The sequence below is a fragment of the Neoarius graeffei genome, chromosome 7 (assembly GCF_027579695.1).
Source record: "Neoarius graeffei isolate fNeoGra1 chromosome 7, fNeoGra1.pri, whole genome shotgun sequence".
Lineage (NCBI taxonomy): Eukaryota > Metazoa > Chordata > Actinopteri > Siluriformes > Ariidae > Neoarius > Neoarius graeffei.
Window position 1 is genome coordinate 63,062,907 of NC_083575.1, and position 16,188 is coordinate 63,079,094.

General features: G+C 42.3%; 1 protein-coding gene across 1 annotated transcript; it reads right to left on the reverse strand.

The window, feature by feature from the left end:
- Positions 1 to 551: 551 nt before the first annotated feature.
- Positions 552 to 2,947, reverse strand: nkx6.2 (NK6 homeobox 2). The gene is made up of 3 exons (XM_060926226.1): positions 2,218 to 2,947; positions 1,580 to 1,752; positions 552 to 1,243 (listed from the first exon to the last, which is right to left on the reverse strand). The coding sequence occupies exons 1-3, from the start codon at positions 2,630 to 2,632 to the stop codon at positions 995 to 997; spliced, it is 837 nt and encodes a 278-aa protein (XP_060782209.1). The 5' UTR covers positions 2,633 to 2,947; the 3' UTR covers positions 552 to 994.
- Positions 2,948 to 16,188: the final 13,241 nt, after the last annotated feature.

Genomic DNA, 16,188 nt, shown 5'->3' on the forward strand with positions numbered 1-16,188 from the left:
TAAAATTACAATATCATTAAATCCCTCTCGTTAAGATTAAAGTGCAGTTTCACTTGAGTGTGTATCTGGAGCCAGATGCCAAAAATTTGTGAAGCAGGTTGCATTTAAATGATCCATGGGGGAAAACCATTTATCCTCATCTTACTTCTGCAAATTAAACCATTTTCTGTGTATCATCTGTTACACGGTGATATAATTTATTAATGTACACCGCTCATCACTTCTCTACGTGGAAATAAAACTAAACAGGCTAATCCCATCAGTTGAGCAATAACTGTCTATAGAGCCATTTACAGACTCATTACACATTGTTTTTAAAATCGATCACTTCTTATAGCTGATCTTTTGTTTGGTCAAGCCAAGAGACATAAAAAAAAAAAAGTTGACGTACTGTGCGTTTGTTGGCCTAAATTAAGCAAATTATTAATCATGAAAACATAACGAAATGAAATCTATTGAGACATAGGCTATTTAAAACATAAGCTTGTTAAATAATTTATTGATAATACAAAGGTTTTCTTACTTCAGCACGGAAGCAATAATATTCTCTTAATTCAGCATTTAAGCCTCCATCTGGATCTGTTTTTACAGAGGTAGCCCTAAAACTTAAAGTCTTTTGAAATGAAAACAACCGGCCAGAGAGGATATTGTTAAAAGTGTTAGAACAAATTCTATGTACATGATCAATTACAGCCGGTGGACTTGTAGCCCGTAACACTCCAGTCGTAAAACTTGGAGAAGTAGTGATAGACTTGGTTATTCAGCGACAGAAGAGAAATAAGGTTTCTGCCGCAGGAGAGGATGAGTGAGTGCACAGTGGCCATGTCCTTTTGGCGGCTTAATAACATAATTTACTCGGTGTAAAAAAAAAAAAAATCTATACACGAGTTCCACTTGCGGCAGCAGTAGGGGGCTTAGAGCGCAGCCCCCCGTGTTACCCTGCTTCAGTTTCTGAAAGTTCCTCAGCTGATGGAGGAAAAGTCGGTGCTCAGCATCACAACGTGTCCGAGCTGCTGCTGCTCGGGCTCATAAGCGACAGGTTCGCCGACTTGTGCTTTTTCAGCAGTCTCGTGATTTTTTCGTCGTCTGAGTTGGGGTCCAGCGGCTTGTTGTACTCGTCGTCGTCCTCGTTGTCCGAGTTTTCCTTCATCTTCTCCGTTTCCGAGTCGTGTTTCTTCTTGGCGGTGGCCATTTCCGCTGCGTGCTTCTTGCGCCACTTGGTTCTCCGGTTCTGAAACCAGACCTGTTGATGGAAATGCATTAGTGTTTGTTGTTGTTGTTTTGTGCTGAAACTTTTATACGCAAGGAGACATATTAAGGGCCAAGCTGATTTGATTTAGTAATGCAAGCCTAATTATAATTAGTTCGACTCTTATGTTGTTGGAAATGCTAAACCTTTTTCACATGCGTTACATTCATCAATAATAATAATAATAATAATAATAATAATAATGCACATTTTGTGAAAGCTATTTTAAGTATTGTAACTGACTTCAAATCACATTCGTAGGCATTATTTATTGAGGGTTTTTTTTTTCGTAACAGGTCTGTTAAACTTGGGATCTGAAATAATACACACCTTCACTTGACTCTCGGTCATTCCCAGTGAGTAGGCGAGACGCGCCCTTTCCGGTCCGGCCAGGTATTTAGTCTGTTCAAAGGTTTTTTCCAACGCAAAAATTTGCTGTCCCGAAAATGTTGGTCTGGAGTGTTTCTTCTTCCCGTCTTTGTCCAACATTATATTTGCTTGTGCTGAAATAGACAAAAAAAAAAAAAAGGTTTTGGATGAGTTGAGGATGTAGAATAAGTTTTGTTGTGAAACATTGGTCTTGATTTTAGTCAGTAATGCCAAGATAAAAAAAAAAAAAAAAAGTGGACACGGACTGGTATAACAGAACAACATAGAACAAGTCCCATTGACCCCTACCCAATATGCCTAATAATAATAATAATAAAGTCATAACGTTGAATTAATACTTATGGTGATGAAGGACGAGAAAAATTTAATTCAAAAATTCTTCGAGTTGAAGACTGAGCATACTTTTTTGGGGGTCTATTTTAGAATAAGTATAGGGATGCTGTAATGCATTTCTATTCAAAAAATAAAACGGGGGGAAAAAACAAGCTAAATCCTGGTGCTCTTTGTATAAATTTTGCATGAGCAGGTTAGACTTTGTAAAAACTAAGAAGGTGTGAAAAGACAGATAGTTGTCTCACCCTGACAGGGCAGTCGAGGCTCCCTCCACGGGGAACTCTGCATCATTCCGGGCCAGAAGATGGGCGCTCTGCCCGGGAGCTCCGCCAGGGGCTTCGGGTAGCGCGACACGGCAGCGGGGTTAAAGTACATCCCGGCGGAGGTGGCCAAGCCGTTTATCCTTGGAAAGCTGGAGAGCAGTTGTCCCGCCGTGGTGATGGGTCTCCCCAGGATGTCGCTAATTCCGTGCGGTGTGCCCAGCGGGAGCTGCGAGCTGATGCTGGTGAGAGAAGGAGCCTTGAAGCCGGCGGGATTCTGCAGTGCGTAGGGGAACAGCGAGTTCTTCATCTCGGTCATGTTGTGAAGCGCAGCCAGTGGCGTGCTACCCAACACGAAAGCACTCTGCCTGTTAGCATCCATTTGCCCCACCGCTAACATTGGTGTACATGAACCACACAGTGAGCGCGTGAAAAAGACCTGAACACCGAATTAAAACACTAAACGAAGAGCGCCAGCGGCCGAGCACAAGCGCCACCGCACACACGGCCGCTCGAGTTGAGGAAGTTCATCCAAGACGAAGCGCAAAAGTTTTAAACAACACAAATGTCTGCCCGGACCTCGGGCGAGTCCCCGGTCACAGTGTCTGTAGTTCAGGGAGTTTTAGTATCTGAGCCTTCACCGCGTCCCGGTCCACAGTCCGCTGCGCACCCGGAAGCTGGAGGTCGGGTATAACGGATATATTGCAGCGCGTGCGTGTGATGGCGCGCATTAGCTCCACTCACTTTGCTAAATTGACTCTGTGTTATGATGCTCGCGGAGCCGCTGATAACCGCGCCGCCACCTGCACGCGCGTATTTCCCATTGGACAGGGGCTAAGTGAGGGCGCGCTCTGATTGGAGGGCAAGCAGCAGGACGCTCCGCGTGCGCGTCACTTGAACAAAGCCGCACTCTATCAAGGTCTTATTGTAGCGCTATTAGTGACGCATCATACTGTAGAAAATCATTGTTTCCAGATTTGACAAAAAGACACATTTACTCTCTGACCCATTACAGCTGACAGTGTAAGTACATTAACCTCGATGCGACTGGGCTGTGTGACCATTCCACTGCTGCTAATGAAGTAAGCAGGAGACTGAGTGCATTTTCTCTCTCTCTCTCTCTCTCTCTCTCTCTCTCTCTCAGTTTGCTGTATTTATTTCTATTTACAGATGTTTAATTAGACAGTATAATTTAACTACAGAAGCAGAAGACAAGTAAAAAAAAAAAAAAAACACACCCTGATCATTGACATTTTCACCTTCCTGTACTTTTTCCATTATTTCTAGCCAGGCTTGAGTTAAACTAAGCTGTTTTTTTTTTTAAAATAAGCTTTTCAAAGATTGTCTGGGATCCTAAGTGATATACAGCCTCCAGCCTGATCAGTAACTGTGGCTACAGAGATTTCCTCGGAACATTTCCTTGATTAAACGTAAGCCTCATTGACACTGGTTGTATCTTTCCCATCACAAAGCGTAAACATGCGTAAAATCACATTAGCTCTGCTGCATGCCAGTTAGCTGTATTAGAAACACGAAGTTACTAGATTCAAGCCATTATTTTAGTGCAACTTTTGTCTAATATACTTAGTATTTCGATATTTAATAATAATAATAATAATATGATGATGATGATGATGAGTACGGTACTAACAAATATAGTAGCTGGGCATCTAAACAGTAAAAATAACGACGACGACATTATTATTATTATTATTATTATTATTATTATTATTATTAACAGCACCGCCACAGTAGGCAGAGATATGATTAAATAGATCAGGGATTTAAGCAGTAATGAATGAAATAGTGGAAAAATGGTTAGTCATGGTGCAAAGTGCATAAGATTAACGCATTTGGGCCAAATAACAATACTCCAAATAACAATAGCAAACATATTAGATTACTTGAATGTAATGCATAATTCAAGGGGGGGGTCGGATGGAAAATGTCACCCAGTTTTTTTTTTTTAAATGTGTTTTTTATCCAGTGCTTGAAAAAAAGGCAAGAATTAGTCATAAAATAACCACGATGGGAATGGAAATACGATCTATTAAGGTATAATTTTCATCTATATTTAATGGCCAATTTATTTGTTCATAGATTGTAAACATGTTATGAAGCCATGAAGCCTCATCCGGGCAGGCGTGTTCCTGGCAGCATGGCTTTACTGTGAGCGCAGTGTTTGAATTGTACAGACATTTTGAGGCTGGAGCTCCTGAGGCGCTCTGTTTCAGCTGAAATATAACAATCAATCAACGAGACAAACGGGAAGAGGACATCCCCATGATAACACATCTGTTACCATTCTACACTACAACTCTCTCTCTCACACACACACACACGTGTCTACACTGCCTGACTAAAGACAGTTCAGCATCTCGAATTTAAAACGCATGACGCAAGTCGGATTGTTCAGTTTTTTTGCCTGATGGAAAAGAAGCCCAATAACGTATTTATTTTCCCACCCTAAACAAACACAGTAGAATATAAAATCCTGCATTTTGCTCGGAGTGATCAGACTTTTGTCTCTGTGTGGACACCATAACTTACTTTATTTATTAACTTATTTATTTATGACATTGACTTTATTTTCTGTTTAGTTTCAGTGAACTCAGTGAGTATGTTCCAGCAAACAGGTAACTTTTTTACTTTTGTTGATTGATTTATTTATTTTTAAATAAAATTTTTTTACAAGCAACATTTTTCTTATGAAAATTTGACCTACATATACTCACAGTTAACATTAGTGTGTGTGTGTGTGTGTGTTAATAATAATAATAATAATAATAATAATGATTATTATTATTATTATTATTATTATTATTATAATAAAGGTGATTAAAAAACCTGGAGTCCCTGCGTAATCCAAAAATAGGTTATAGGGAAAATGTTTAACGTTTAGGAATATGGGGGGGAGAGAACCTCTGCCAACTTATACAGTTGTTTTTAAACTTTAGTACCTGTAGTAAAATATCATGCATTTTTAGAGCACCTGGGAGTGATGAGCTACTGGTCTGAAAACAACCTAAATAACACTGACAGTTATTGATTTTGTCCACAGACAGCAGCCTCGCGTCATGTAATAATCTCAAAATGGCACTTGTCTTGTCTCGGTGCTCCAGCTGCATTTCTCCATTTGAGAATTTATACATTGATTTGATCTGCATTTAGCAACATAATAAGACAACTATTTTAATTCCAATAGCCCCATAATAACCATAGAAACAGTCATAACTGGTATCAGGTCTTATTAGAAAATAAAGATTCCAACTAAAGGGTTCTTTGGTTTGTCTGTTTGGAGGATCTTTAGTGGCTCTATGTAACCAAACAGCAAAGAGTTTTCCTTCCAAAGAACACCCGAGGAACCTGTTTTTCTAAGAGTCTGCTACTACTAACTTACTATAAACTAACAACAATTACTACTACTACTCTATTATTATTATTATTATTATTATTATTATAAAACTACTACTACTATTACTACGACTAATAATAATTTATATATACTAAATAATAAATATAATTTTTAAATTAAACTAAACAATTTAGCTATATGAATTTACACACAAAACCCCCACACTTTTCGCACTTTTAAAGCAAAGCAGTAACCTTTGACTAAAACTGAAAGAATTTTCATTCTTGTTACAAAAGGGGGTCATACCGAATGTCTAAAGGGAGCAGAAGTCATGTACAGACTCTTACAGCCACCCAGTGGTAAAATCCTGTAATGTTGGATATGTGTTCACAGCAAATATACAAAAAATAGCTATCATAATTAAAGTCATAAAATGCCTAAAGTAGCGACTTGAATAATGTCGAATAATGAAGGTTACATATTTAGTGTTTTTTTTTTTAACCTACATTGTTGCTTGTTGGGAAGGCAAGTGGTCCTTAAATCAACTGAAGAAAATCAAAATAATTGCAAAGTTTACAAGAAAATATCATGTAATCTATGGGATTGCTACTGTTTAGGTGAACACGTGCTAATGAGTCACACATTGCTTTTCTGCTTCATGGTTCAATACTTTACCATACAGGCGATTGCAGTAGAGCATTACAGTGCAGGAATGCAACCTCCTTGTATCTCCCACAATTAGATTAAAATAATGCAGTGTGACATATGCTTTGCTATATGCACTTATTTGCAGCTGGCATGATCATAATGGGAGGTCATAAGCTTTCCTGATTTATTAGCTAAGAAAGCATTATATCTCCAGGTTGGAACAACAGAAACACAAGCCTTGGCTGACTGACTAAATTTGATGTTGAATAAATTGAAAATTTGATTTGACTCTACAGCATATCTTTAAACATGAATAGTAAAATTTACTAAAAAGTGTGTGAGTTGGCTACCATCTGGTGTTTGTCAAAACTATGATAAGCACAGGCCTACCCTCTGGGACTTACTCACATGTTAGCCTTCTGATAATAAGCCTAGATTGTTTTGGTGTTGAGTGAAACAAAATTTATTTAAAGCAGACATCTTAATTACTGTCCTCTATATACCTCTATGCTTATTAAATGACATAAGAATGAAAAATTTGCTAAATTATGCACAAGTTAAAACTGATCTTGTATACAGACAGTGTTCTATGGCCATCAGCTGACAAAATCAGACACAGCTGGCACATTTTCTATTGTCCTAATATAATGCATTTCTCTTTGGAAAGTATATTTAATGCAATATTATCTATTCCAATAATTCTCAAAGTAGGCTTGGGCTCCAGGGCTCTGTAAATCATTTTGTTGCAGTGGTGCAAACTACACCCACCATTACTAAAGTTATTATAGCTTTAAAAAACAAGCAAACAAACAAACAAAAATTAAAAAAGCCAACTGGAGTCTAATATAAATTTTAATAAATAAAGTTAATAAAAAACAAAAAATAAATAGCCAACATATTATTGTACATATTTAAATAAAATTGCATAATATGAATTATTAATTAATACTATTTAGGTGTGTACACTTTAAAAAAAAAAAAAACAGGTCAAGGGATCCTTGATTGTCGAACTTTTGAGAACTTCAGATCTATCCACCAATGAGCAGCCCAAGGCTTACTTGGGTTATAGTGCCACCCAGTGCCCAGACTTGGCAAATAAACATCTTAAACTGTAGATATGCCACAAAAAATGCAGTTCTGACTGAATAATATGTGAGAAATTCTCTCTGAACATGTGTTTTGTTGGTGTAAATGTTATAGGGACCAGAAGTAGTCAGTTACAAACAAAATAACAGTACTCTGCCAATAAATACACTGTCCAGGCTAAAAAACAAAACAACAACAACAACAGTCACCATTTGGATTTAAATAAGCAAATACTTAAGGCTATTTGATTGGATAATTATTGCATTGATTACTGTTTCAGCTGGCAGCAATTCTTTTAACCCTAAATGATGCAGGGAGTAGCTTCTCATTCCTTTAAAAAACATGTTGGAAGATGTATCCCATGCTCATGGAAAAGATGTAACTGTGTTTCAGAAGCATCAAATTATTGGCTTGCATCAAGTAAACAACTAAGGAGATTGCTGAACTTACTGGAACTGGGTTAAGAACTGTCCAACACATTATTAAAACCTGGAAGGATAGTGGTGAACCATCAATGTCACACAGAAAATGTGGTCATAAAAATCTCTTGCGTGACCATGATCAGAGATCACTTAAATACTTGATGAAGTTGAATCATACAAAATCAACAGCAGAACTCACGGCTATGTTTAATCGTGAAAGTAAGCGCATTTCCACATGCATAATATGACGAGAACTCACAGGAATGATAATGAGGCTAATCAGAAGGAAAGGCTTCAATTTGCTAGGGAACATAAAGATTGGACTCTGGAGCAATGGAAAAAGGTCAAATGGTCTGATTAGTCCAGTCTTTAATAGGGTAATTATTGAAGAGTGATGGGAGCATCAGGGTAAGAAGGCGCATAAAGCGATGCACACATCATGCATAGTGGCCACTGTACAAGCCTCTGGAGGCAGTGTTATGGTCTGTGTATTTTTCAGCATTAATGCTGCCATCACGAAAGTGCAAGTGACCTTTGCCAAGGGCATGAACACAACCCCATACCATGACAGACCTTGGCTTTTTTACTTTTTGCTTGCAACAGTTTGGATGGTGCTTTATGTCTTTGGTCCAGAGCACATGGCATCCATTTCTTCCAAAAAAGGCCTGGAATACTGATTTGTCTGACCACGATACACATTTCCACTGTGTGATGGGCCATCCCAGATGCCTCCAAGCCCAAAGAAGTCGACAGCGCTTCTGGACACAGTTAACATAAGGCTTCCTTTGTGCACAGTAAAGTTTTAACTGGCATTTTTGGAGGTAACTCCGTATTGTAGTGCTTGACAAAGGTTTGCCAAAGTAATCCTGAGCCCATGTGGTTATATCAGCTATAGATGAATGACGGTTCTTGATGCAGTGCCATCTGAGGGATCGAGGTCACGGGTGTTCAGCTTAGGCTTGTGCCCTTGCTCTTTATGCACCAAAATTCCTCCAGATCACTTGAACATTTTAATGATGTTATGCACCGCAGAGGATGATTTATCCAAATCCCTTCATATCTTTCTATGAGGAGCACTGTTTTTTTTTTTTAAACATTTCAATAATTTTCCCACATATTTGTTGACAAACTGGAGATCCTCAGCCCATCTTTTCTCCTCAAAGACTAGGCCTTTACTGGATACTGATTTTGTACCAAATCATGATTACAATCACCTGTTGACATCACCTTGTAACAGTTCCTGATGTGGGTGGAGCACAGAAGCACGGCAGGTGAGAGTTGATGTTCACATACACACTTCATTTTGTTATTTTGGCTTTTCAGCTTCATTCATTCATTCATTCATTCAGTCATTCACACATGTGCTTGGGGTCAGGGAGCTCCTCTTCTCTGCTCTTCCCCTCCTTTTATGCTCAATCCCTGTGACAAACAAACAAACACACCCACACACATTAATGACACCAGGTGTAATGACTTAGCCACTTACCTTCCCCGACCCCACCCTCCATTCACAAACTGCCGCTTGGCCATGCCTCCATTTCCACATACCCCCACCGCCCGACTCAGGCTGGGGAGCCGTCCGGCCTGAAGCAGATTCCCCCCCGACGGGACAGGAAGTCCGCCACCACCATCTGCGCCCCCAGCCTGTGGACCACCTCAAACTTAAATGCCTGGAGGGTGAGATACCAACGGGTGATCTGCGCATTGGCATCCTTCATGTGGTGGAGCCACTGGAGGGGCGCATGATCCGAACAGAGAGTGAAAGGGCACCCCAGCAGGTAGTATCGGAGGGCAAGGACCACCCACTTGATGGCAAGGCACTCTTTCTCAATTGTGCTGTACCTGCTTTCATGCATCGAGAGTTTCCGGCTGATGTACAGCACGGGGTGTTCCTTGCCCTCCACCTTCTGGGACAAAACGGCCCCCAGCCCTCAGTCCGATGTGTCAGTCTGTAAAATAAAGGGGAGAGAGAAGTCAGGGGGGTGCAAAAGTGGCCCCCCACACAGTGCAGCTTTTACCTTAGAGAATGTCTGCTGGCACCACTCCATCCACTGGACCGGATCTGGAGCCCCCTTTTTAGTGAGATTGGTTAAAGGGCTGGTGATGTCCGAATAATTAGGTATAAACCTATGATAATAGCCAGCCAGCCCCAGGAATTGTCTCACCTCCTTTTTGGTCTTGGGCCTCAGGCAGGCCGCAATCGCTGCAGTCTTGTTAATTTGGGGATGCACCTGCCCATGACCCAAGTGGAACTCCAGATACCGTACTTCCACCCGCCCAATTGCACACTTTTTCGGGTTAGCTGTGAGGCCCACATGCCTCAGCGACTTTAGAACAGCCCTCAGATGTTCTTGGTGCCGCGGCCAATCATGGCTGTAGATTATTATATCATCGAGATAAGCAGCCGCGTAGGCAGCATGAGGGCAGAGGACCCTGTCCATGAGCCACTGGAACGTAGCGGGCGCCCCAAGTAACCCAAAAGGGAGCGTGACAAATTGGTGTAATCCAAACGGTGTGGAAAAGGCCGTTTTCTCTCAGGATAGAGGAGTCAAGGGGATCTGCCAATATCCCTTTGTTAGATCCAGTGTTGAATAAAAGCGAGCTGCGCCTAACCGATCGAGCAACTCATCAATGTGAGGCATTGGGTATGTGTCAAATTTAGACACCACGTTGACCTTTCTATAGTCCACACAGAACCGAACCGACCCGTCGGTCTTGGGAACCAGGACCACTGGGCTACTCCAGTCACTGTGGGACTCCGCGATTATGCCCATCTCGAGCATGGCCTTGAGTTCATCCTGGACCACTTTTTTTTGTTTTTGGGTAGGCGGTAAGGGTGGCTACGCACCACCACCCCCAGGGGCGTCTCAATGTGGTGTTCTATGAGATGGGTGCAGCTGGGTAGGGGCAAAAACACATCGGAAAATTCCTCCTGCAACTTGGCTACCTCCATGATTTGGGTCGGTGAGAGGTGGTCTCCACAGGGGACCAGAGTGTTTTGAGATGTTACCTTTTTTACCTCCGGCTCCAGCTCCGCCTTCTCTGGAACTATTGATGCCAATGCCATGGGGACCCCCTCATTCCAGTGTTTTAAAAGGTTGAGATGGTAGATTTGCAATGCCTTGCCCCATCCGCTCACCTCACCTCATAGTCGACGTCCCCAACTCGCCGTGTGACCTCGAAGAGTCCTTGGCACTTGGCGATTAATTTAGAACTCGACGTGGGCAATAATATGAGTACTTTGTCTCCCAGTGTGAACTCTCTAAGGCGCTTGCCCCTGTCATACAGCTGGCTTTGATGTTCTTGTGCCTGCCGCAAATTCTCCTGGGTTAAGTGTGTGGAGTTTTGCGCGCAGGTCAAGAACGTACTGAATTTCATTCTTGCTAGGTGAAGGTCCCTCCTCCCAATTTTCTCGTAGCACATCCAAAATGCCATGTGGCTTATGCCCATATAATAATTAGAATGGAGAAAACCCTGTGGAGGCTTGCGGGACCTCTCGTACTGTGAATAACAGGGGCTTGAGACACTTATCCCAATTACAGTGGTGCTTGAAAGTTTGTGAACTCTTTAGAATTTTCTATATTTCTGCATAAATAGGACCTAAAACGTCATCAGATTTTCACACAAGTCCTAAAAGTAGAGAAAGAGAACCCAGTTAAACAAATGAGACAAAAATATTATACTTGGTCATTTATTTATTGAGGAAAATGATCCAATATTACATAATCTGTGAGTGGCAAAAGTATGTGAACCTTTGCTTTCAGTATCTGGTGTGACCCCCTTGTGCAGCAATAACTGCAACTAAACGTTTCTGGTAACTGTTGATCAGTCCTGCACACCAGCTTGGAGGAATTTTAGCCCATTCCTCCGTACAGGACAGCTTCAACTCTGGGATGCTGGTGGGTTTCCTCACATGAACTGCTCGCTTCAGGTCCTTCCACAACATTTCCATTGGATTAAGGTCAGGACTTTGACTTGGTCATTCCAAAACATTAACTTTATTCTTCTTTAACCATTCTTTGGTATGTTACACCTGCTGGCTCAAACAAGTGCAACATAAAGGGAGACCACACGTAGTAATATAATTTGATATAGAAATTTATTCAAGTAATAGATAAAAATCAGTAGTATGAAAAATAAAAATATAATGTACGAAGGACTATGTCCAAACGACAAACCAAAACCCCAAAAATGCCTGGAAGGAGGAAGCCCCTCCCCTCCTGGCCAACCGATCTCCTTAAAAGGCCAGGCCCCTTGTTAAACCGACTCTCCGCACCTGCACCCCAATCACCTGCTGATTAAACACATAAGGAGACAGGGAACAGGGCGGAGCTAAGGGCTCCTAAATGAGACAGGGTCGTGACACCCCCCTCCTTAAAACAGAGACACACCCCTGTGGGTCTCTGTAAATGTAACAATACCACAATAATACACATTATTCCAAATACCTAAATACCACAATACATCATAACTACATGCAAATAAAACACTAATAAGGGCACAGCAAATATTAAACAACAAATTCAAAATCTCACATTCCAGCCATAACAAGATGATACAACATCCAATCACAAAGTCAGCACCCTCCTGCGTCACACTCTCTCCACCCACCAGCAAAACCTCAGCGCCAGGCAGCTATTTAAGGCAGGCAGAAACGAGAAAGACACATTCGCTTCTGACAAGATCAGATATGCCATTAAGAAATTAGTCATCCATAGGAGATCGTGACAAAGCATCAGCCATGACATTTTCCACCCCCCTAATATGACGAATTTCTAAATTATACGGTTGGAGAACCAATGCCCAGCGCATAAGACGCTGGCTAGGGCTCTGCAACAAATGGAGAAATGTGAGCGGGTTGTGGTCAGAATAGACCACCACTGGTCGAACCCCTCCACCCACATAAACATCAAAGTGTTGCAGAGCCCAAACCAACGCCAGCGCCTCCTTTTCAATAACAGAATAATTCAATTGATGTCTATTGAACTTTTTAGAAAAATACCCTACTGGACGCGCAATATTGGCTTTATCTAACTGCAACAAAACCGCTCCAGCACCCACTTGGCTTGCATCCACCTGTAACTGAAAAGGCACATTAAACCTAGGAGCAGCCAGAACAGGAGCGGTGCTCAATAGCAACTTCGCATTTTCAAACGCAGTCTGACAATCTAAAGACCAAAGAAACTGAACATTTTTTTTCAAAAGAGCAGTCAATGGAGCGACAACAGTGGAAAAATTGGCACAAAAACTACAATAGTAACCCACCATACCTAAAAATCTCATCAATTCTTTTTTCGAGGTAGGTGGGGGAAACGCATCAATAGCCTGTACCTTGGCTCGGACTGGGCAGACTTGACCCTAGCCCACAACCTTACCAAGGTACACCACAGTAGCACGAGCAAACTCGCACTTAGCGAGGTTAACAGTAAGCTTTGCAGCACGCAAGCGCTCAAAAAATGATCTAATACAAGACAGGTGTTCTTCCCAAGTATCACTATATGTCACAACATCATCAAGATAAACAGCACAACCCTCCAACCCGGCAACAACTCGATTCATGAGTCGCTGAAAGGTGGAAGGTGCATTGCGTAATCCGAAGCTCATGACATTATACGAATACAAACCTGATGGCGTTATAAACGCAGAAATTTCTTGGGCTCGCGGTGTCAATGGAACCTGATAATACCCCTTTAAGAGATCAAACTTACTGACAAAGTGAGCTGAGCCCACCCTATCAATACAGTCTTCCATCCTTGGAAGCGGAAAGGAATCGGGCTTAGTAACCTTATTCACCTTACGATAATCAGTGCAAAACCGAAATGTGTTATCCGGTTTAGCAACTAACAAACATGGTGACGACCAGCTGGAATAGGAAGGCTTAGCCAAGCCATGATCTAACAAATATTGCACCTCGGCTTCCAAGTATCTCTCTTTCTCAGGCGGCACCCGGTAAAAACATTGATGAATGGGCTGACTATTCGCAACCACAATGTCATGTTGAATAACATCAGTACAGGTAGGCACATCAGAAAACAAAACATCGAATTCACAAATCACAGATCTCAATTGGCCTTGCTGTTCAGAAGACAAGTGACCAAACAAACAATCCAAATTTGACAACATTTCAGAATTTCTCAATCGCGGTTGCCACACTGTACCCGAGGAACTTGCATCCTCAGGAATCGCCACGTCCTGAGACTCCGCCTCCACTTCGCTCACCACAGCCAAACCGACAGCCTTGGTACTCCCACCACCAAAGTCTGTCTTCAAAGCGGGAGCATAGTAGGGCTTTAAAAGATTAACATGGCACAACTGAGTAGCCCTTCTACGATCTGGAGTGGACACTAAATAATCTAAATCAGTCACCTGACGCACAACTACATAAGGACCCGAAAACTTAGCACAGAAAGGCGAGCCCGACACCGGAAGCAAAGCCAGAACCTGATCCCCAACGTTAAATACACGCTCTACAGCGCGTCGGTCATACAGGCGCTTCATTTTTTTCTGTGCTTTGGACAAATTTTCCTTAGACAGTTTCCACGCAAGCAATAACTTTCTTCTAAAACCGTGCACATAATCAATTAGGTTTACAGGGGGCTCCACCTGCTCCACTCCCTCTTTTAACCCAGAAAGAGGTCCACGAACTTTGTGCGCAAACACCAAATCATTTGGGCTGAATCCCATGCTCTCCTGAGTAACATCACGAGCAGCTAATAGGAGCCAAGGAAGACCCTCCTCCCAATCTTTATTCAACTCCACACAGTAAGCGCGCAATAAAGATTTTAACGTACAGTGGAAACGCTCTAAAGCGCCCTGACTCTGCGCATGATATGCGCTACTTACCCTATGTTTAACGTGGAGCTGATTCAAAACTTCCTTGAACAAACCCGAGGTAAAATTACTACCACGGTCACTTTGCACGATCTTTGGTATACCAAATATGGACATGAATTGAGACAGCGCTTTAACCACAGAACGAGTGGTAATGGTGCGTAATGGATAGGCCACTGGGTACCGCGTGGCCTGACACATAACAGTTAACAAGTAGGTGCACCCAGACTTCAATGGCGGCAATGGACCTACGCAATCAACAATTAGATGTTCAAATGGTTGCCCCACCACAGGGATAGGATGTAATGGCGCAGACTTTATTGTCTGATTTGGCTTCCCTGTCAATTGACAAACATGGCATGTCCGAACATACTCAGCCACACTCTTTTTAATCTTCGGCCAATAAAAATGCTGTAACAATCTCTGGTACGTCTTACGCACACCAAAGTGTCCCGCGACATCACCATGAGCTGACTGTAACACCAACTCCCGAAATTTCACCAGTACCACCAATTGCAATATTGGGTCAGCATCCCCATAAGCAGACCATTTACGCACTAATACCCCATCAATAACAACATAACCACTCGTATAAGAATTCACATCTTCTACAGGCAACGCCCCACTCAACACCCCTGCCAACTCTTCATCCCCTTGCTGCGCTGCAACAAGATCCTCCCGGGGCAAAGATGATGGCAAAACTGGAACAGAAATGGCACTAAACTTAACATCTTTTCTGTGACTCTGCGCACAGGTCACAGCACAGGCACAGAACACATCAGGGAACTGATCTCCACATTCGTCCGATACCACAGGCAATGGCACTACACTTACAACAGGTGACGGCGCTGACTCAGCCCACACCCGCCCACCGGCCAGGTTGTTTCCCAGTATAATATCCACCCCTTCTACCGGTAACTCGGGCCGAACAGCCATCGTAACCTCCCCATTTATTAAATCGGATTCCAAATTAAATTTGTGTAAGGGTACAGAAAATGTATGCATTCCTATCCCCCGAATCAGAACGCAACGGTGTGTATCAGACTGTTCATTAACTGGCAACACATACTGTTTTATAAAGGACTCAGAAGCCCCAGTGTCACGCAATATTTTTACTGGCACTTTCTGCTGGCTGCCCACTACAGACACAAACCCAGTTGTAATAAATGGCCCATAGCCACCATTATACTCTGTCTCCTTCACCGACATGTCAACACTCACATCAGCTGACACACTGCACACAGAACTAGTCAACACCTCTTGCTTCCTAACACTCGCATCCTCCAGTGGCGTCCCCACGCCCCTGGAGGAAGCAGCGCACACAGGTTTAGAGGATGCAGCACCCACAGGTTTAGCTGGAGCAATTCTACCCCTACCCTTTCCCTGCAAAAGAGGACATTCTTTCTTCCAATGACCGCGCTCGTTACAATAACGACACTGGTCATCCCCAGTAACACTGGGATATGCAGACTGCCTAGAAACAGAAAAACGATGATAACGAGGGCCACGACTACCAAAAGACACACCATTATCATTAACAAACTTACCCTTGTGGATCAAAACAAACTCATCTGCCAACACCGCAGCTTCAGCGGCAGTTTTAACTTTCCGCTC

Excerpts from the sequence above, each read along its gene's own strand:
- nkx6.2 (XM_060926226.1), bottom strand. The coding sequence starts at position 2,632 with ATGTTAGCGGTGGGGCAAATGGATGCTAACAGGCAGAGTGCTTTCGTG. Across the intron at positions 1,753-2,217 it reads GCCTCGACTGCCCTGTCAGG|CACAAGCAAATATAATGTTG; the intron begins GTGAGACAACTA and ends TGTCTATTTCAG. Across the intron at positions 1,244-1,579 it reads TGACCGAGAGTCAAGTGAAG|GTCTGGTTTCAGAACCGGAG; the intron begins GTGTGTATTATT and ends TTCCATCAACAG.